This window comes from Rattus norvegicus, chromosome 8 (assembly GCF_021556685.1).
Source record: "Rattus norvegicus strain SHRSP/BbbUtx chromosome 8, alternate assembly SHRSP_T2T, whole genome shotgun sequence".
Taxonomy (NCBI): Eukaryota; Metazoa; Chordata; class Mammalia; order Rodentia; family Muridae; genus Rattus; species Rattus norvegicus.
The window spans coordinates 84,980,180-85,001,254 of NC_141541.1; the positions used below are offsets into that span (position 1 = coordinate 84,980,180).

Genomic DNA, 21,075 nt, shown 5'->3' on the forward strand with positions numbered 1-21,075 from the left:
GCCATGCTGCTATTCTACATTTTGTCAAGAGCTCGTTAGACATTCTGCATGGCTAAAGTCAAGGCAATTCCCACAACTAATTTCAGGGACATCTCTCTTAAGTATATTATGGATAGTGATCATAAACCAACAAAATAAATGTTCTTTTTATGACACCATGATATAATTGTACTGTAAGTTTATTAGAGGAAGTCTTTAGAGTTGAGAGTCACATAATAAATGCAGATGGTACCCCTGAAATTGTTTCAAAGTAACATGAAATGTCAGAGAGGGAAAGACTGTCCAGCATGGCAGTTTCACTGACAGGTTAATAGGGGGAGAATTTGTGAGGGATCTGATTTTTCAATCCATTCTCTCCTTTTATTTTTCCTTAAAGTCTGAAATGTCCATTGATTCAGGTTCTTCTTAAACATTAGCCTATAGAGTGGGATAATTCATACATTAATCTTTGAACTGACAAATCCTACAGTATGAGTTGTCTATAATCTATATTAAAGACTAGCCATCTCCAAAGCTCATAGATTTTCAAACATCCCCTTGATGACTCTTGTCATAAAGTAAGTTGAGATGATTTTGGTAGACTTGATCTTAAGGGACAAAGAACAAGGTAGGTCATGAATAATACTAAAGTGACCCATGAAGGACAATACTTTACATTATATTTTCCTCAAAACCATATATGTGAACAGAAAATTACTTTGATAAAATTGATTCAAGTAAACAAACTATATCATTAAAAGAATTTTTGTAACCTTACAAAATATGAATCTGTAGAGTGTATCTTGTTCCTACCCTCTGTTTTGGGGGTACTAGTCTGCAATTGTTCCCTTTGTGCCGCTCTGTCTATTTTCACATTCTCATTATTCTTCAACTTCGTGACTACAGAGAACCTTTGGCTTCTATGGGTTCTTTTGGTGTCCAAATTCATTCCTTGGATTTTGTTGTTTAGACTATTTTTTTCTAATTTTTAATTCAATGACAATCTTCATTTCTAGATAGTTTTATTTATTAACAGTATTGTATCTTTTATCCCACAAGTTAGGCATTCTGGGACAGTGTCAACTGCAAAAACCCCACATTGTTTTATCCAGATTAATGCTAAAGTTGAACACTGTGCAATCATCCTCAGCCACCCAGATCATTTACTTTCAATTTAGTGGGAGCCTCAAATCCAGGTTAACTGATCAAATTAAAGTGTAAAATAGTGAAAAACCACATTCTGTTAAGATAGAGGCAAACTTTACAGATTTAGGGTGACATTATAAGGATTATTGTAAAATCAAGAGGCATAAAAAGTAAATAGTAAACAGGTATAGTCTCTTCTTTTTGTATCATCCTTATGTGTTGACATTATTTTCATTAAAGTGTCCTAACTGCCCTGAATACTAAATTCTATAATGTGAAAGATACTGTTTGATACATGTGTGGCAATTTAATAATATGCATATTAAATTAAATGCTTAATTTACTATACTAACATAGGAAGACCAAGATGATGTCTAGGTCAGGAAAGAGAACAATCGGGCAAGCTGTAAAACCTGGCTTGTAGGTGGCTCTGCATCTTAAGAGATGAACTCGTGCTAGAAGGTACCTTACAAGAATTTGGATGAGTCAATATGGAGCCAAAACTGTGTTTGTAACTAATGCATACTATAACAGAGCCTGGTTGTCACACCTTAAAACAAAACAAAACTTTGTGTTAACTAAACAGAGGTACGGCATTTTTGAGGCTGGTGATCTGTCAGATTCCTGAACATTCTTCTCAGCTCATGACAGGAGGTAGATGTAATTTAAGGATTGCTTATCAGGTTCACAGCCTCTACACAGGACAGGGAAAGAGCAGCACGCGCCGTGGTACACTGCCTATGGTCTGCTATCTATTTTAGACAGTTTCTGGCATTTGCTTTCCTGTGACTTATCATTCATGGGAAAAGAAAAAAACAAAACAAAACAACCAAGCAAACAAAACAAAAGACCCCCAATGTTTTAAAGGCAAACCAACAGAAGAAAAAAAGTCCAAGAGGAGGCAAAAGGATGAGAAACCCACTTGTTCACACACTCAGGAGTCTCATAAAAATACTAAACTGAAAGCTATAAAATAAACAGAGGACCTGTGGCAGACCCTTGTATGCCTTGCGCTTGCCCTAGCCTCTGTGCATTCATAGGAGCTTTGCTCAGTTGACTTAGAGGGCCTTGTCCTGCTGGTATCTATCCCCTCTGGCTCCCACACTCTTTATGCCTGTTCTTCCACATGGTTCCCTGGGCTCTGAAGGTCAGGGTTTGATGGAGGCATTCCATTTAGAACTGTTCCAAGTTCTCCGCTCTCTGACTGTCTCCCTCTCTCTCCCTCCCTCCTTTTTTTCCATCTCCCCTCCCTTTGTCTTCCTCCCTCTTTCCCTCCCTCTCCCTCCCCCCTCTCTGTCTCTGTTTCTCTCTCCCTCCCTCTCCTTCCCTCACCCCTCTATGTGTGTCTGTGTGTTTAATATCTGGATGGGGGTCTTTGTACTTGTTCTCATCTGCAGCAGGAGGAGTTTCTCTGATAGTGGCTGAATAAGGTACTAATTTGAGTATAGCAGAATAAATAAATGATAATCAAGATACGATCTATAGACCCAGAGAGGTAAAGTATACAGGAAGGGACTGGGAGTGGGGATGGGGGAAATCGTGGATCTCCCTGAGAGGAGGAAATAAGATAGATTTTAGGAGTGGACTTGGGGTAAAGGAGATGGAAAGGGGAAAATCATGTCAGGAGGGGAAGGGAAAAGAAAGATGTGGTTGAAAGAGGAAATGCAAGGAAAGACAACTAAGACAGCTAGAATTGAGGCTCAGTGGGGGAGGGGGTATAGAAAACGATTACAGTGGAAACTTCCTAAAAGACATTAAGACAATCCTAGTGAAGCCTCCAAATAATGAGAGAGATGGAGTCCCATCTCCAGTCACCAAAGGAAGTTTCCAGTACTGGTACTGGGTTGCATCCAATTGAGCTATTTGCAAAAGGAGTCTCTTGGAAATCCCCAAACAACCCAATCTGTTGCCAAGACAATAGGTTGCTTTCCAAAAGCGGACAGCAAGGCCTAGCCTATTGCTGACCGAAACGCCCAGACGCCTCACTGAACAACTGAACGTGGGGAGAACGAGCCAGTGCCACCATAGATCCTTCACCCTCGGTTCCGGTGTTTGTTATGGTAAGGTACTCTGTAGGCCACCGACAGGGAAAGGGAGACACCACACCACAAAACTTGTGATCTACGGCTGCTTCCAGACATAGATTTGGTTAGACTCTGCAAAGCAGTCCAGCCTATTTGAAATGACCTTGAGTTTGTGTCCCAAGTTAAAGCCAGGATGTCTTTGCTGCTAAGTAAGTGGGGTTCCTTTAGCCTTGGCATTTATTAGGAATGTCTCTTTATCATTAGGAACTTCAAATAGCATTTACCTTTGACAGCCCCAAACTTCTAACTTAATCCATATACTTCAACTACCTTGTAATCTGATATGTCAGTTTTTTCCTTCTATGAATTTTAAATAATTTTCAGATTAGCTTTTTTGATGCTGTGACACAACTATATCTGTAGAATATTCTATCCAAAGCCCAAATGTTAACAGCTTATGTAAAAGTAAGCTACACAAATTTCTCTTAAGAAATTTCCTGAATCTACAGAAAAACAATCACTTAAAGTAACTCTTACAGCAGAAATGGAAACAAAGGAGATGAATCGAGTAGCTTGTAGCCATGGAGATATACTTTCACAGTGCATTTTGGGTATTTCATAACTATGAGAGTATCTTAGTGCACTTAGACTCCTGGGCTAGCCTCTAGTGACCAGGCTACAAATATTTAAAGCATCTTCAGTACTGAGGGCTATAAGTGCACATGGCTACTTTAGTGTATAGAAACAGTTATACCTATAGAAAATGTGTGCTGCAAATGCTGGACCATAGGACTCTTGGCTGCATGTTCAATGGCACATGTACAGACAACCCAGTGTTGAGCAAATCAATGTATAAAGTGAACAATTCTTCAACTGAGGATCCAAGACAGATACAGATGGGATAGTGTCTTTATCAAAGGCATTTTAGACATTTTAAAGCTCTACTGTCATTGTCATGTGTATATGTGAGTTCATGTGTGTAGACATGTGTGTGCACATGGGAGGATGTATGCAGGTGCACATGGAGGCGAGAAGTTGACACTGTATGTCCATAGATCACTCTCTGCTTTACTTCCTGAAGCAGGCCCTTCAGTTCAGTCTAGAGCTCCTGATCACACATAGCTACTCAGCTTGACTGTGGAGCCCTCCCTGATCCTTTTCCTCCTATATTAGGCTTACATATATGCCACTGCACCCTTGTGGCTTTTATGAGGGCAATGGGTATCTAGACTCTGGGCCTCACATTGTGTAGCAAGTGCTTTACCCACTAATCCATCTCCTTGGACCCTAAGAAATATTTTTAATAAATTATCATTTAAATCTCTGGTTATAATTGCTAACGGGGTACTTGAGTGAGAAAATCTAAGGTATAGTGCTAAAAAAAACCCTCAACAATATAGTGTTTGTACAAAATTATTTAATATTTATTTATTAACCAAAAAGTTAATTTGGAAGAATATTCCTCTGTAATATTGAATATACATAAAAAGTTGACAAGTTGATTTGCTTATAAATTTTACCACTTTTGTTTTAAATACATAAGAACCCAACTGAAATTATAATTTTTAAACATAATCCCACATTAATCACGAGCTTAGTTATTATAACGCAATGATTCCACTTTAAACCCCTTAGCAAAAGGCACATTAAGAGACAACAGATATTCACAAGGCAAAAATACCATTGGAATAATAGTGGCACAAAGATAGTTCTTGAGTAAAGGGAAACTGAGTGCTCCAACCTTCAGGCCCTGTCAGTCTCCACAGACAGAAGACTGACAAAAAGTATCCACACTTCAACTCACCAGGGCCAGGTCTGGCTAAGCCATGACTAGCAGGAGATAAATTTATAAGGGTAACCATCTTTTGTGCTATTCCAATGTCACCTGTCAAGAACCACTTAGAAATCACACTATTTCCTTGGGTTTCTGCTTAGAAATGACAGCCCCTGAGAGGGAAATGGCATAGTGCCAAAGTTTAATATCAAAATACATCTATGTAACATCTTTCCATCAATATCGACATGGGAAGTAAAAGAGAGGGGAAAAAAAACCCAAAAAACATTGTTTGAAATTATATCCCCCAAACTTGGGCAGTATCTAGTTAAAACTGTGACAATGGTTATTATGTTTTTGAAGTATTCTATTTTCTCAGTCTTAACCAAGGAGAGTTTCCCAATGAAGACCATTTTGGGAAACTATGTACACATTCAGACGTAGGGAGCTTCCAGAGGAAGGCATTAGTAAGAACAAAATCAAAGAGGCTGTGCAGAAATTTCTCGTGAAAAAGCCTATATTACCCAATAGCCTGATGAAATGAAGCACCCTCCACTCCCCGCTACTCAAAGAAGAGCCCAGTGACAATTTAAAAGAAATGTTTCTCCAAGTTAACCGTATTTCCAGAAATTATGGGAATTGTATTAGGTGGCACTAAACTTTTGCATATGAACCTCTGGTCTGACTATGAGAAAGCGTACATTCTAAAAGCTTGTTTTAAAGTCAAGGTTGGCTCCATTCTCGTGATGAATATTTTATACTATTATTAATGTGGTCAGGTTCATCACACTTCTATTTCCAATAGGCTCAGACCAGAATCACAGAGCTTGGCATTTTCCTCAATTACTAGGTTATGAAGCTACTTTTGGAATGATGTAAGAATGAACATCTGTTCTACACTCTTATTCATGAGATATTCCTTTTATGTAGGTACTGCTGCCGTATTTCTGCAGGTTATAAGGCGAGGAGGGGCAAGAGAGCAAGGGGATTTATCACTTCACAAGGAGGTTCACAAAGCAAAGCAGACGAGGAGTCAGCCAGGCATGGATGTTGTTCTATAACCCGGGCTTGAGCTGAAACTCAGCCTACAGCATTGAGTGCTACGCAGGTCTTGAAAAGTACACAACTTCTGTGAGGTGTAGTTTTACTTAAGTAGATGTCCTCCCTAAGGTCATTGTAAGTGTTTAACATTGGGCTCCTTTCCCCAACTGGCTTTCCCTCCAGGGTCTTTTCTTCTTCAAAGCCCAAATGCTGTGACTCCTCCTGCTTACCTCTCTCTTCCTCTCTCACTGTCACAGGTCAGGTCAAAATGGCTACAAAGCAATTAAAACTGGCCCTGCATAAGTACATCAGAACTCAATCTCCCCTTACTGTTCTAACTTTACCTACCCCAATCACTTGGTCCCATGGGCCCTTGTTATCTGGTGACATTCAATTAAACTTTTCCTGGTTGATTCCTAGTTAGGAAGTAGATGGTTTCTTCATTTTTAATAGAGCAGGCATTGGGCCAATCAGGACAGAATGCTAATGTCATACAGAACGCAGTAGTGTTAGATCTATTGCTTTTAGATATGTGACTTGGAACATTATCTACCAGTCTCCTATCTCAACTGAAATCTCAATAATTCATACATAACAGTGTCAGTGTTATCACAGACACATGAGAGAATGTAAGTTTGTAGGGCATGACCTGCTTATAGTTAAGTATTCAGGAAACGTTAGCTGTTCCACTCCACAGCCTCGCCTATCAGGATTCTCTTAGTGTAAATGATTTCAACAACACAGACAATGACACTTCAGAGTATCAACTGAATACTGCTTTTTAAAAATTAACAATGCAGTGTTCTGTAGAGCAATCACACTTTTTTAAAGCACCCCATGGCTCTCACACCGTCTTTGGCTTCCTGGATTCTACATGCTGTGCATAATACAAGTTCGTGTGAAAGCTTCGGCCGCGAACAGGAAGCATTTTTGTTCCTTTATGAATGGCCAAGGGTGTCTTACAACCTGAACAGAGCCATCACACCAAAGTGTGGAAGTGCTTCCACCCAGGCTGGCTGTGTGACAATGACAGACTGGGCCAGGTTCTCACTGCCACTATCCAACCCTCATGAAACAGTGTCACCACACCACATCCAACCCGAACTTTAAAAACGTAAACAATTTCCAAACAGCACATCTCCACTTTGGCGTGTCAATCTAACACACTCGTGGGCAGAATTTTGCGGCTTTAGGGGATTTATATATGGAAGGGAGCGGGGGGAACTCCCACAGGCTGGTCACTTACTTTAAATTTTAATTAAGAGATGACTGAAAAAAAGATGGCCAGGGCAAAGCAGTACACTGCACGGTTTCTACAGGTTAGAAAATGAAGCCTGTGTGTGTCTGCACTATACAAGGCTGATGCTTAAGGCTCATGTACGTAAGTGCAAAACACACTGCAGGCCCAGTAAGCACGCTGGCCTACAGAATTTAAACGGCACTCTTTGTACAGTGCTGCGTAGGAAAGATAAGACAACAGACATATTAAGTTATCCTACAGAATATATCAACAAAAAAGGCTTTTTGTTCTGTTTTCTTATGTCTCTGAAAATATGAAAAAAAATTTATAAAGGTATATAAAAAGCACCAGTGTTAATTAATATGAACTGTTTTTTTTAATGAAGAGTTTGGGGTGAATAATAAAATCCAAATGGAGTCTCTCCACTGAGGTTTCTTCTAATCAAACACAAGATTTTTAATAGATAGGAAATAATGAATCCCATCTATTGCTATTTAAAAAATTTTTAATATGTTGACTGGGATAGCGCTTTGTGGAGTAACCAAGTGCAACTGGTTTGAGCACAAAACAATAACTTTTCTGTATACTGTTATGTATTTCTCCAGTTCTCATACAGAACACTCTTGGCATGGTCTAAAAAAGTGTGCAGAGTGTTCTTTGGGCAAATGTGTACAGCCACATTCACTGTATATTTCAATTACAATTTGAAATGGAAGTATTTCACTTGTTTTTGTGTATGAAGTTCCCAAACTTTTGCATAAATCCCCGGAACTTGTTCTCATTTGGGGAGTAGGATTGATAAGCACCAGTCTTATAATTCAGCATCGGGCTGGACCTGCCGTAGCTGCCCATGGTTGTGGATTTGACTTCTGGGCGGTTGACATGTGTAACGCTGCTCGCTGGCTGAATCGAGCTCTCAATCTTACAAAACGGCTCGAATCGACTGTAAACGCGCTGGTTGGTTGAATGGGATCTCAGAAGCTCACTGGGTTTTAGCACCGGAGAAGAGGTTGGCCGTCTGGCAGGGGTCATGACTGCGTTGATCTCCTTGGAATCACGGTATTGGATCTGTTCGGTATTAAATCTTGGGGCAGAGGCGTCTCCAGCTCTCTCCGAAAGTCTCCTCTCAGCGGGCCTTGGAGAGGGGGCTATTCTAGTTTCCTCTACTTGGGAACTTATTCCCGGAGATGTGCTAACTGCTATGTCCTCCTTGCTCTTGTGGATGCTGCCTTGAGAATTCGACAAAGAGGAACGCTTTCTTCTAGGAGATGCGTCACCTTTGGGCTCGGATTTTTTGGGCTTTTGATTCTCTTCACCCTCAGAAACCAAAGTGTCGGAGCTACTACACATTCTGTAAAACGCCGGCGCCTTGTTTTTAGCTAGGTTCTCTCTCTTCTCTGGGGTGAGACTAAGTAAGGACCTTAATTTCTGAGACCCCTTTTTCAGAAAACTCGGGGAGGCTTTGCCTTCCTTTTTAGAATTGAGTTCTTTGTTGGATTCTTCCTTATTCACGTCCAGCAAAGCAGCGATGGAAATAGACTTGGCAGAGGCACTTGGAGGGTCTCTCTTAGTAACCTCGTCGTCGTCTTCATCCGTGCTGTGGGTCACATTGTGCATGCTCTTAGAACTCTTCAGCACATCCTCCTTGGGTTTTTCTGGTTGCCGAATGCGATTTCTGGTAAGGGTACTATAAACATAATTCTTGCTATTTCCGTGATCCAAGTTGACTTTTGAGTGGTCGAAGGACGGGAAACTCCGCCTTTTGAGCAGATTGTCGCTTGGCTGATTTTTTGCGTTCTCCATTGGCTTATTGACGCACAGTTTTGTATAAATACAGTTGTTTAGTTCCGCTCGGCCGTTGGTTCTTTGGTTTAAGACTTCCGGTTGCTTTTCGGGAACCCGCAAGCTGTGCGTTTTTGGTTCCTCTGACTGTGTTGGGAGCTTGGGGATTGATTCCGGCAAGGGCTTTTCTGTCAGGGGTGGAGGAGCATTTGTGGAGCTCTCTGGGAGCTCCTTGGGTGTATCACTTCCTTGAGAACCGATGATGGTGGAATTTGAGGAGCCAGTTGTACAGCTATTGACTTCTTTTTGTTCCGGTAAAGTTGGTTTAAACACAAACGAGGAGCGGAGCCTTGAATGAGTATAGACCGCATTGGCTTTCACGGTCTCAGGGTTGTCGTAGCCTTCAAATCTGTCACCCAGGGTGGAGCCATTTGAATCAGGTGGGGCTTCTGAATTATCGTTTAAGTACGATTCAATTCTCCAGCTCCGCAGGAAAGACTTCGTGGTATTCTCCAGAGTTGGCATCCGTTGTTGTATAAAGCGGATATGATTATCTGTCCCGTTAAATGACCTGCGTACATTTGAATTCCTCTCTGCAAGATTTGTTGTTTTTCTCTGGGCGAGCCTATCAGCAAAACTCTGAGCAGGTATGTTTTGCTGGCTTCCCTGTCCTCCCCGTAAGGAAGATGCCACACTGAGACTATCTGAAGGCCTTCTCCAGCGTCCAGGGGCATTATTGGTCCGATTCATAGCTCTGTTGAGCAGCAGGTACGGGGTTGTTTCCGATTGTTCCCCAGCATAACTATGCCTCTTCCAGTTTTCATTGATCTGACTGGGTTGGAAGTGACGGATTGCACTCGGACCATTGAAGTTTGGAACAAAATGAGGCTTGTAGCCATGGTTTCTCATGCCGTGTTTGTCCTGTTCATTTAGGGGATATATCCCTCTGCCTTTGAAGTAACTAGAATCTAGTTTATGAATTTGGTCTTGTCTGCCAAAAAGGTTTCTCTGGCTGGAAACAGAAGCTAATGAAGAAATGGATCGCTGGTAAATGCCATTCTCCCATAAGGCTTTGCCCGGCTTCACCCTCGTTGATTCTTCTTGAGCAAAACAACTTGGGACACTGGACCTGGCATAGAGTGTTCGAAATTCTTCATCAAATAACTCTACAAGGTGTCCTGTGATTATCTGAACCATGCTGAGATGAGCTTTTTCAAATGACCACATGTAACTGAAAACAAAACAAACAGGAGAAATTTAATTTTGGTCAGAGATTAATGACATTATAGACTTCAACTGAAAATGTCATTTAAAAATGACTAGAAAATGAGCATGCTTGTTTTTCTTGGTTAGAATATTTAGAATGTTTTAATAACTACATGCTTCTAATAAACACACACACACACACACACACATCTTAAATAACAAAGCAACTTGGCTTCCGGTTCTAAGTCTATTAAAAAATTTTTATACTATATTCCAAAAGCTGAAAGAAAAGTGGTCATATATTTTGTATCTACATCTGCCAAGATATTATGGAGTTAAAAACATTATAATTCACCTATTCCAACCCAGCAGGGTTAGAGTGAAATATGAGATACTTGGCTGGCTGCAAAACTGTAGCCATATGATGCTGTGTTTACTTTCCTCGTGTCCAAATTGAAGACACGGTTAGCATCGCTAATGCCCTAACATGTCATAATGTACAGAGAACCTGTGTTATTGCATGCAGTTCGAGCCTCCTGTTCCTTCAGACTCTTACACCTGTGGGTTATTTAGTGTAATTTGCATGCAGAGAGCTATAAAGAGAGCAACTGTGGGCTGCCTCCTCAGTCAGTCATGGATGGACTTCACCATATTCAGTCTACACAAGATTATATGCTCCTCATAAAACATGATATTTAAGGTGCCAATCAAGATCTCTGAACATCTTACGCAACTTCTATGAAATTAAAGTCTGTAATGATTTCACAATATTTTATACAACTTTCAAGCCCTTTCCTATGTAATTTTTGATGTGAGTGAAATCTTGAAATTTCACACTAATATTTGAATTTAACTTTTGAACACATAAATTAAATAGAGTCACTGACTGGAAAAATAAATTGTTAATATTTTTATATTAAAGAATATGTATGTCACAATGGAATTTATTGGAAAACAAAGTGAGACACTCTCTCTACTGAATGAATGTTCTATTTATATAGGAAAACCAAATAGAAATATAAACATTTCTTAGGTGTGCTGAGTAAGACTTAATATCACAAGTGACATTATAACTTGGGAATTTATCATTCTGATATGCTCAAGTTTTTATGCTACATCTCATGGAATGTAAAGACATTTACGTGAATATGTGGCCAGCAGGATGATGTAAGTAAGAGAAATGAAATGGAAATCAAAAGTTAAGTAAATTTTCTGGGCATGCTGACAGAAGTGGAGAAATAAAAATAAAGTAAAAAAAAAAAGAGTTTTTCAATCAAACTGAAGCTATGGATAAGGCAAAGTCGGAAACAGGAAGCAACAAATATGTGTTAAATTAGCAGGTACGCAGAATTCCCCAGAGAAAGCGGGAGTCAAGATTATGAACAGGAGCTTTGTTAGACACAATGAACAGCAGAGGAAGCGGTAACCGCCACAGTATAGTCAGTCACTCAGACAGACAGACACAGACAAGACAGATGTGTGCGCTCATGTGCACGTGCGCACGCGCGCGTGCACGCACACACACACACACACACACACACACACACACCACACACACACACACTAGAACACATCAGATCATGCTTACCTAAAATAAAGAAGTGGTATGGGGGATTTGGGAAGAATGTACGTAAGTTTGAAAGCTAAACCGAAAAATTGGATGATTAGGAATTTGTCTCCAAATTCAGATAAATCATAAGATAAAGAAATGTTCAGGGATCACTTTTTTAATGGTTGTTTGTAGGACACACTTGAAAGATCAGGGACTGAATTTACTATTAACAGTAAAATGTTAGAATAAAGTATAACCCCTAAGGTTATGAAATACAATAAGCCCTAAGAGTTGAGTTTAGGAAACTGAGAATACAGGACAACTAGAAAAAGTTTTCTTTAAAATCCTGTCATAAAATTGCAGGTTACAGTGAGGGATTCAGTTGAATGTTTCAAAGGTGACTGAATGGACCTATATGACACCTGGGAGCAGCGTGGAAGGAATCCTGGGCTGCTCTGTCACTATGTGTGAACTGTGTCATCTATGAGGCATGAGGTGCAGGCTGCACTGCCAGTCCTGAGCCCCCCTGTGTCTGTAGATCAATGTCCAGTGTCTGCTTGTGATGTTAACCAGCCCCACCAGACTTCTGCATGCAGCTTGTGAGTCTTCTTCCCATCTTCATTCTTCCCCAGACCTGTCTTTGTTTTGGTCTTATTCGAGACAGTGATTCAAGCACAGTTTTAGGCAATCCATCCACACAACACTCTTTCTACTTCTATCTTAGTTAAATTACTTTTCCAAGTATCCTTCTGGTGGTCCACACAAAGCAAGGAAGTGCCTCCGAATATTCTGGTTCCTAGAACTAACAGAAATTAACAGGTTCTTCTGACACTGATTCTAAAAATTCTCATAATTCCATGTCACCCAAGTCATTGTGTTACAAGCTAATTTGAATCTTAGCATCTTCATTTCCATACTTGTCAATGGACAGATCATAGAAGTCAATAAAGACTACTTGTATCATATTCCAAGATAGGACTTTCTAACTTACCTCACATAAAATTCAAATCCTTGCTTGGCCTTAGAGAAGGCTCCTATATGCTTTTTCCCCAGGATGGCCATGGGATCTTACTGCCTCAATCTCTTGAATGCTAGGGTTACTAGTGAGTACTACCAAACCCAGCTTGTTTTTCTGTTTCTTCCTGGATAGCTTACTGCTCGCCTAGGATGCTAAGATGTTCAATCATACACTGTCCCCCTTCTGTCCCCAGATCCTTGCAGTTGCTCTTTCCTGGTAATACTGTTCTCCTATGAGTCTTTGACTCACATCCTCTTAAAACTTTACAGCCATTGTATTCAAAGTACTTATCTGACCATTTATCACCTTAGTCCCAGAGTCTCTCAATATCTCCTGTTACTAAATGATGCCTAATAGTCTATTTTGATTTTGTTAATCAGCTCCGCTGTTTATTAAAGAAAATTTTATCTCAGGTACCCTGTACAGCTTGTTGAGATCTATATCCCCAGGTATGGTGCTCTGAGCACAATTAAAGTATTTGATTAAAAAAAGATAAAGTGAGTAGATTATTTTTTAAAGCAAGAAATCTAAAAGTTAGTTAGAAATGTTTGTATTGGCAGGCAATACATTAAGGTTCCATGAATTCTGTCATTGCAGATATTTGTTTCGTTTTCTTTCTTATGTTTAGAACGTAGGAATAAGAACAAGGAAGGCCACAGATACACACACGTACCACACAGACACACACAGACACACACAGACACACACACACACACACCGACAATGAATGAAAAGAATCCAAACTACAAACTACTGGTGAAGTGAGAACTTTAAAAGAAGATGTTTGTATGAGTTGAATGCCAATCATAATGCAGCATGGAAGCCTCGTAGCTTACGATACCATGCTCCACTTGAGCTGGTAAGACATGCTTGCAAGCCTTAGTACTGGGAGGATGAGAAAGAAGTATTTTCATGACTTCTAGGCAGCTTAGATTACAAGTTGAAGTCCTGTCTCAAAAGGAAGCAAAAAGACAACATCTACAGGACACGAGAAAATAAAGGAGAAGAGAATACAGACAGATCCCTCCAGAAATGTCAACCAAACGAAAGAAAAAGCCGGTGGAAAGGAATTCCAGCCTGCCCTGAAAACAGAAACTTCTCGCTAAGAATTTCTTCTAACTCTCCAACTGACACACATAAGTAAAAGGAATGGATAAAAATTCCAGGCCCAAGCACTGTCTGTATTCATGACCCACTTTAGATCTAAGGACAGATACAAGCTGGAAAAAAAAAGGAGACTATCTTAAAGTTGATGCCTAAGATAAAAGCCATCATGGTAGCAGAGAAAACAGACTTTAAAGTCTGAGAATTTATCAAAGACAAGACATCATATGATGATCCAAAGGTCAATTTTAATAAAGTTTGTCAAAATCACAATAATACTCATTCATAATTAATGAGTAAAAATCATCATTTATAACAACTGTATTTATGTACCAGGTCTTTGAAGTATATTAAGCAAAAAAGGACAGAAATTAGAAAGTGACTTGAACATAACAGCAGCTACTCTCAGTAATGGATTTGTAAATAGGCAGTTGAAAAACACTGTGAAACAACAGGAATATCAAACATTCAGAACGTCCAGCAAAGCAGAATGCACATTCTGCTCAGTGTCTACATCAATGCCTCCTGGACAGACCATCTTTAAACCAAAAGTAATTCTTCATGAGGAAAGGAAGGCTTGAATTATCAAAATATCCTTTCTGATAATGGTGGAGAGAAATCAATGGTATGAGGAGAATTCGAAAAAAAAAATCTATCTCAAGTTGAGCCATAAATAAGCAATTCAGAAAGAGACACATAAGGAAAAACAAAAGAAAGTGGGATTTAGGATAATGTGGATCAATGCCACAGAAATATGGACTGTGTTTCTGTCTTGGACCCTGTTAGCCTGGATTGAGTGTAACACATTGACAGTTGGTAACTGGACATTTGGAAAAGTCATTCATATGCTGAAAAATCTGTGCAATCCACTGTAATCCACTCACTCACAAGATGACTTCAGGCTGATGAGATATGATGTCTCAAAACAAATCAGAAAACAAAACAAGTGCAACACACACACACACACATACACACACACACATACACGTAAATATGTAACAACAACTAATTTTTAAAAAGAAGCCATGAATTTGAGGGGGAATCAGGAAGAGTGTGGATTTGGAAGGAGGAAGGGGTGGGAGAAATGAAGTTATTTTATTAAAATCTCAAAAAAATAATAAGGAAATCATTTAAGGAGATGAATAGGAATGGCGAGGAATGATGAAAGGGAAAGTAAGGAAGCAGACAGGACATGTTCAATGTACATACTTGAAGGTACTACTATGTTAAAGTTCTTTATACAGTAAATGATACAAAAAAATAAAAGATAAAAGTAACAATGACTTACTATATATATATATATATATATATAAAATTTAAAATGATCTTTTAATAACACAGAGAATGGAATTAGTAGAAAAGGTTTAGATGTACCATACTACTCTTTCCTCCTAGAAATTCCATATTGTCCTCTACTCCTCCCATGGCCTGGGGTTAGGGAGGCCTTGTAGATTTGGCTTTGTTTGGTTCTGGTTATTCTTTTATTTTCTTAATTGAGGTACTTTTTAAAATTCCATATCTACCATAGTAGCTCACCTCCAGCCATGACATCATTTAACTATCAAGTCCTAATGGCAGCAACAAACGAACTAAATTCTGTATTGAATACAATGTTCAATATCAAGTCACAAAGCAATTGTGATGTGCTTAGATCGGGAACACGACGTATACATTAAGTAAACTCAATCTTAATTAAAAATTCAATTAAAACCCCTCTAAAAGTAAGTGTGTCTGAAGAAATAAATACATATATAATGAGACTTTAAAATGACCCATTAATTTCAAGTACTAGTTGTAATTTCTGCTCTTAACAAGTTTTCATTTGGAACTCCAAACAGCTACAAAGGAGGGAGGGAGGGAGGAAGAGAGGGAGGGAGGGAGGGAGGGAGGGAGGAAGGCTTCCTGAATCTACAGAAAACACAAGCAGAAAATAACAAACAAAAGTCTTATAATAATAGCCAATATTATTGTTTGGGGTATGTAATTACACAAAATTCCATGTAGTTTGTTCCACGATGATGCTAATTTTATATAAACTACAGAAAGTACAAGTTGGGCCACTTTAAGCTACTATTTCTTGTTGATATTTACACTCATCAAAAGGCGAAGGCTCATCTATACTGGCCTGTTCACATCCACAGCTCTCTGGAGCCATCCCCATGTCTTCTATGACAGGCCTGTAGTACCTTAGCGACCTTGGCTTTAGAAGGATTAGAGTTTTTAATTCACCGGTTTATACAGATTTACTATGTATTACACTCGGGAATAATGCATTTTTGGACATTGCTGAGCAATTACTTGGCAATGTTTATACTCTTGATCAGCCTGACCAGATGGGGTTGTAGTTCTGGCTTTCTCAGATACTGATCAATCCTAAGGAAGATCTTCTAGTGAGCTCCTCAAAGTGCTAAACTTCTAAACTTTTTTGAGCAATTTTTTTAACAAATTGATTCATTTCTATAGGCATCTAATATTTAATTTTTTTTACACTTTGTTCACTTATTTTTGTTGTGTGCATGTGTATGTACGTGTATGCCACAGTGTGGATGTGGATGCCATAGGATATCTTGTGAGCGTTGATTTTCACCTTCCACCACAGGGGTATTAGTCAAACTCAAAGCATTGGATTAGCAATAAAGGCCTTTACAGGTTAAGTCAACACTCAAGCCCTTCTCTTGGTATCTGAGACAGGATCTTGCTATAATTCTAACTGAACTTGTCCTCACTAGGTAGCTAGTGCTAGCATTGAACTCATAGCCATCCTCCTGCATACTGAAGGATGAGGAATACATTACCAATACTGGCTTAAATGACCATTTCTAAATTCATATTATACATTACCTTTGTAGGATTTAGTCCCCTTTTGCCATTAGAGAGTTGCAAAGCACCTCACATGTTAACCAACTCCCTTACTGTTTTGGTGAAGAACCTGAAACCAAGCTACAAGACTGCCCATGGTCCCACGAGCAGCCTGGGTACCCGGGGATGTTAGCAAGACTGCCCATGGTCCCACGAGCAGCCTGGGTACCACAGAGATGTTAGCAAGACTGCCCACAGTCCCACGAGCAGCCTGGGTACCACAGAGATGTTAGCAAGACTGCCCATGGTCCCACGAGCAGCCTGGGTACCCGGGGATGTTAGCAAGGTGCCAGTCTACAGATCGACACATTATAGATTCTGAATCAGTTTTCAAGTTGTAAAAGGGATATAAAAAACAATGAATAATTATGTGTATATATCTGCGTATGGGTTTATAAAGATGAATACAGTTCTAGAAGGGACCAGAAGAGGGCTGATCCTCCCAGGGCTGGAGTTAATGGTTGTGAGCCTTACGAGGTGAGTGCTTGGAACCAAATTCAGGTCCTCTGTAAAAGTAACAAACGTTCTGAACTGCTGAGCACCCCGTCCCTCCAGCCTCCTTTTTCCTTCCTTTTAAGATACAGCTAAGTTTATTCTGCTAACATCTCAAAATAATAACTTATTTCAGTGGATGGAAAACGCTTAGAACAATATTCTTACCTGTAAGAACCATACATCACTTTCTGGCAGTCAACTAACAAAAATTTCTGTTCCATTTTTCCATGGAATTTTGCTCCTGTTTTTGAAAGATAATCTTGGCCTTTTACTGTCCGTACACGAATGTTCTGCAATTAAATGGAAACACAAAGTAAAATTATATCTTAGGAGTGGGACATTTCAAAAAGTAAATAACAATGTAAAACACACTAATGACACTGATTTGAAACAGGGTTTTAAAACGCCCAAAATATTCATGAAAGAAATCTGCAAATATTTCCCTAAAATTAAATACTCAAGAAAGAGAAACATTTCACAATTCTACTTTAACACAGCTTCAATGGACATAGGTTTTCTGCTGACACCAAATGGCTTTGTAAATGATAGAAGATTTCAGTGTGAGCAACACTTTCAGATTAGAATAGCTTGGCGATTCTTCCACAAGTCAAATGTAAACTGAAAACACTATGTTAATAACGCTTAGACAAAGCCACACATACCTAATTGTGGAGTCACCTGCCAGGCATTTCATGCGACCATGAAATGGAATCACTAACTATTCCTGGCGACAAAACCATAAAAGTGCAAAGGCATCCTCTATGCAGAAGCACATGACAGGATAAACAGGGCTTCCACCCCTCCGAACATTGCCCTCTCTCCACTATTTTCTCTTCTTCATTGTAAATATTTTTGACTAATTTGTCTTAACATGACTCAAATTTGACAAGAATGAAAATGGTAAGCAAAAGTACGTGAGGAAAAAAAAGTGAATTCTTACCCTGAGACGCTGAATTTGACAACCCTGTTTTTCAGTCATTGTTAGAAAATGATTAAAATTGGACTCATCAAGTAAAATGTATACGGATATTCCTCGAGTGGATGCCTCTACTATTTCTTTGAAAATATCCACATCAGTAAAAACATCCATCACTATAGCAACCACCTGTTAAAGACAAAAATATGGGGACGGTTTGAGAAAATTAATAAAGATCAAGAAACTACTTAGCTTTGGTAGAAATCAAAGAAAATAGAAAGCAATTAAATCTATCACACAGAAATGCATAAATTCCCATATCATTTAAAAATACATGATAATATATACAAATAAAAATATAGTGTGTGCATTTCTATAACTTAGGCAACCTTCACATCAGCATATGTGGGAATCTATATCTCAGTCAAATCTGCAATTAAAGGCAGATCCTAATATGGTCTCCAGAGCTGGTTATAAACCAAAGACAGTAGGGGAGTTTTGAACTTTTTCTTAGAAGGCATCCAGTGAAAAATGGAATTGTAGAAATTGTAAGAATGAAGGTGCTGATATTCTGGCTTACAAAAGATGACGGACTGAAGAAAGAAAGACACCATGGGAGGAATTTATGCTTTCTCAATGAAGGTGTTGAAAGACTGGAACAGAAATGGAAGACCAAAATGGAGGAGATAAGAACAGAGCAATATAGCTATGCACTTAAAACTAGCATAACAGACAGCATTTGGGAAAGCTAACAAAAGTAACAAAATCAACAAGAAACAAAACAGTCAAAGGTCAACGTGACTAAGAGAGATATGCCCTAAAGAACAGTCCACTAAATCAAAGGCATATGGGCTGCCTATTTCTGGGAAGCAGATGTCCACATATCCTGAGAGTAAAATCAAGTTTGAAGAAAAAGAAAATCGCTTGGTTGACTTAGCACTAAGAGTGCCAACACACTTCCTGACAGCTTACAACGTGATGGGCAGTAGGACCACAGTCCCCACCCTTCTAAATCCTGCATGAACGTACAGGAAGACACTGTTTGAGGGACGTGGATCACGAGGTATAAGGGATCAGGGTTTCCTGACAGAGGAGTTGTGTGACAGGCTCAGAACAGGGATCCCAGAGGTAGTGTGCGAGTTACACAAAGTGAAGCTGTCCATGTGGACGTCTTGAGGAAGAGTCAGTCATGGAAGAATGAAATCATTTTATTTACCCCTATACAACATTTAGGCAGAACACTGAGTATGTGATGGCTTCAGATCACATCTACAAGTGTTAATTTAATTACTGTTTTTAGTGAGGGATTTGATGAATATCAATAATAAAGTTTTTAAAAATTCACGTTTTATGAAAAAATTATAAAATATGCTCCTGACATAATCTGGCGGCTCTTTTTATGTAGGAAGAAAGTTTAAATAAAGAAACACTACTGTCCAAAATGATATTTTTTAACCAGTATACATGAGGCCATTTTAATTTATCAAAGTCCCTCACGTAACAAGTTATTTTAGACTTTGAAAGTGATCAAAAGCCCATACCGTAGGGTTTTGTTTGCAAAAGTGATTAAAGTCACTCAGCCAGTGAATGATTCAATCACAGCAAAGATAGAACAAATGCCAGTCTTTCTTGTGTGACAGATAACAGACTAAATCAAGACACCGTTCACTAGATTACACATCTTCAACACGTTTATCTGGCGCTGACCAAGTCTGGCAGCATCCTAGGTATCTGCTTTCTCTAACCTCACTCAGTGTTTGAGTGAGCGTTTATATGAGACCCACAAAGCTTCAACTCTGCTGTGAAAGGCAGGATAAAACGAGTTGTTCTGTACGGGATTAGTCTTGGCATGGAACACTGATCAGAAATGACGTATGTCAACCTGACCTGAAAGTACTATGTACACTTAGTCACCGAGCTGTCGAAAATGACCACAATGACTACATTTAACAGCAACAACAACAACAAAAGAGACAATGAAGTATATGTTATATTTAGATTTGATATGAAATATAATAAAAAACCTAAAAAGAGAATATCTGGTCAATTTAGCCTACCAGGAAAGAGTATCTGGTAGTAATAATATACATATATTCTACAGATTCATGTGATGGGGGATTGTAAAGCCCACCAGATGACATCACAATATTTATCTTTATAAGCAGGAAGGCAGAAGCATTGCATCTTAGTTACTGTTCTATTGCTGTGAAGAGACACCATGACCAAGGCAACTCTTATGGAAAAAGCATTTAATCTGGGGTATGCTTACATTTTTTTGGTGGAAGTCAGACAGGCATGGCACTGGAGCAGTGCCTGAGTGATTTACATCCTGATCCATGGGCAGCAGATGCACAGAAAGCCAAACCAGACCTTGCACGGGCTTTTCAAGCCTCAAATCCAAAAAGAGTTCACTATGACGCTGAAGGTAAATGCTTGAATTTCTTCAGAAAAAAAAATGCTTCTCCCTGCCAGGATTTTCTGCTAAGTTTTGTCTTGTGTCCCCTGGGTAACCTGCTAGCAACATGCTTGCAAAGGACCTAGTTACTTGGTAACACACATCTGCACCTGGGTTAATGGTCTGCACTCATTGAGTTGCTACCATTGTCAAAATGCTTCATTTAAAGGGAGTCTGGCTTCCCTGGTATTCACCTAAGGAGAGACAGGAGGATATATTTTTTTTTCTGACATAAGAGATAAAATAATTTATAAAGATAAAAAGATTAATGTGACTTTTTAAAAAAGTATTCAGAATAAAATGGAACACAACTGAAAACTTCGAAGAGCCGAATACTAGAAATCCAGGGAAATGATCACTTAAGGGATATAAATTCCTAAGTTTGTAAAAAGCTGTCAAAAATAATGAGCTAATGGGTTTCCAAAAGCAAAATGAAGCTGATATGGTGAACAAATGTCTCTGGCCCTTACTCCTGCGCAGCTTA

The 21,075-nt window shown here is 39.2% G+C and overlaps 1 protein-coding gene across 1 annotated transcript in view; it reads right to left on the reverse strand.

Annotated features, from left to right (window-relative positions):
* Positions 1-7,676: 7,676 nt before the first annotated feature.
* The window catches only part of Sack1b (scaffolding CK1 anchoring protein B), a 76,756-nt gene continuing 63,357 nt past the window's right edge, over positions 7,677-21,075 (reverse strand). Inside the window, 3 exon segments of the mRNA NM_001108169.1 lie at positions 7,677-10,217; positions 17,386-17,510; positions 18,161-18,325. Coding sequence (NP_001101639.1) covers positions 7,925-10,217; positions 17,386-17,510; positions 18,161-18,325 — 2,583 coding nt within the window. The 3' untranslated portion in view covers positions 7,677-7,924.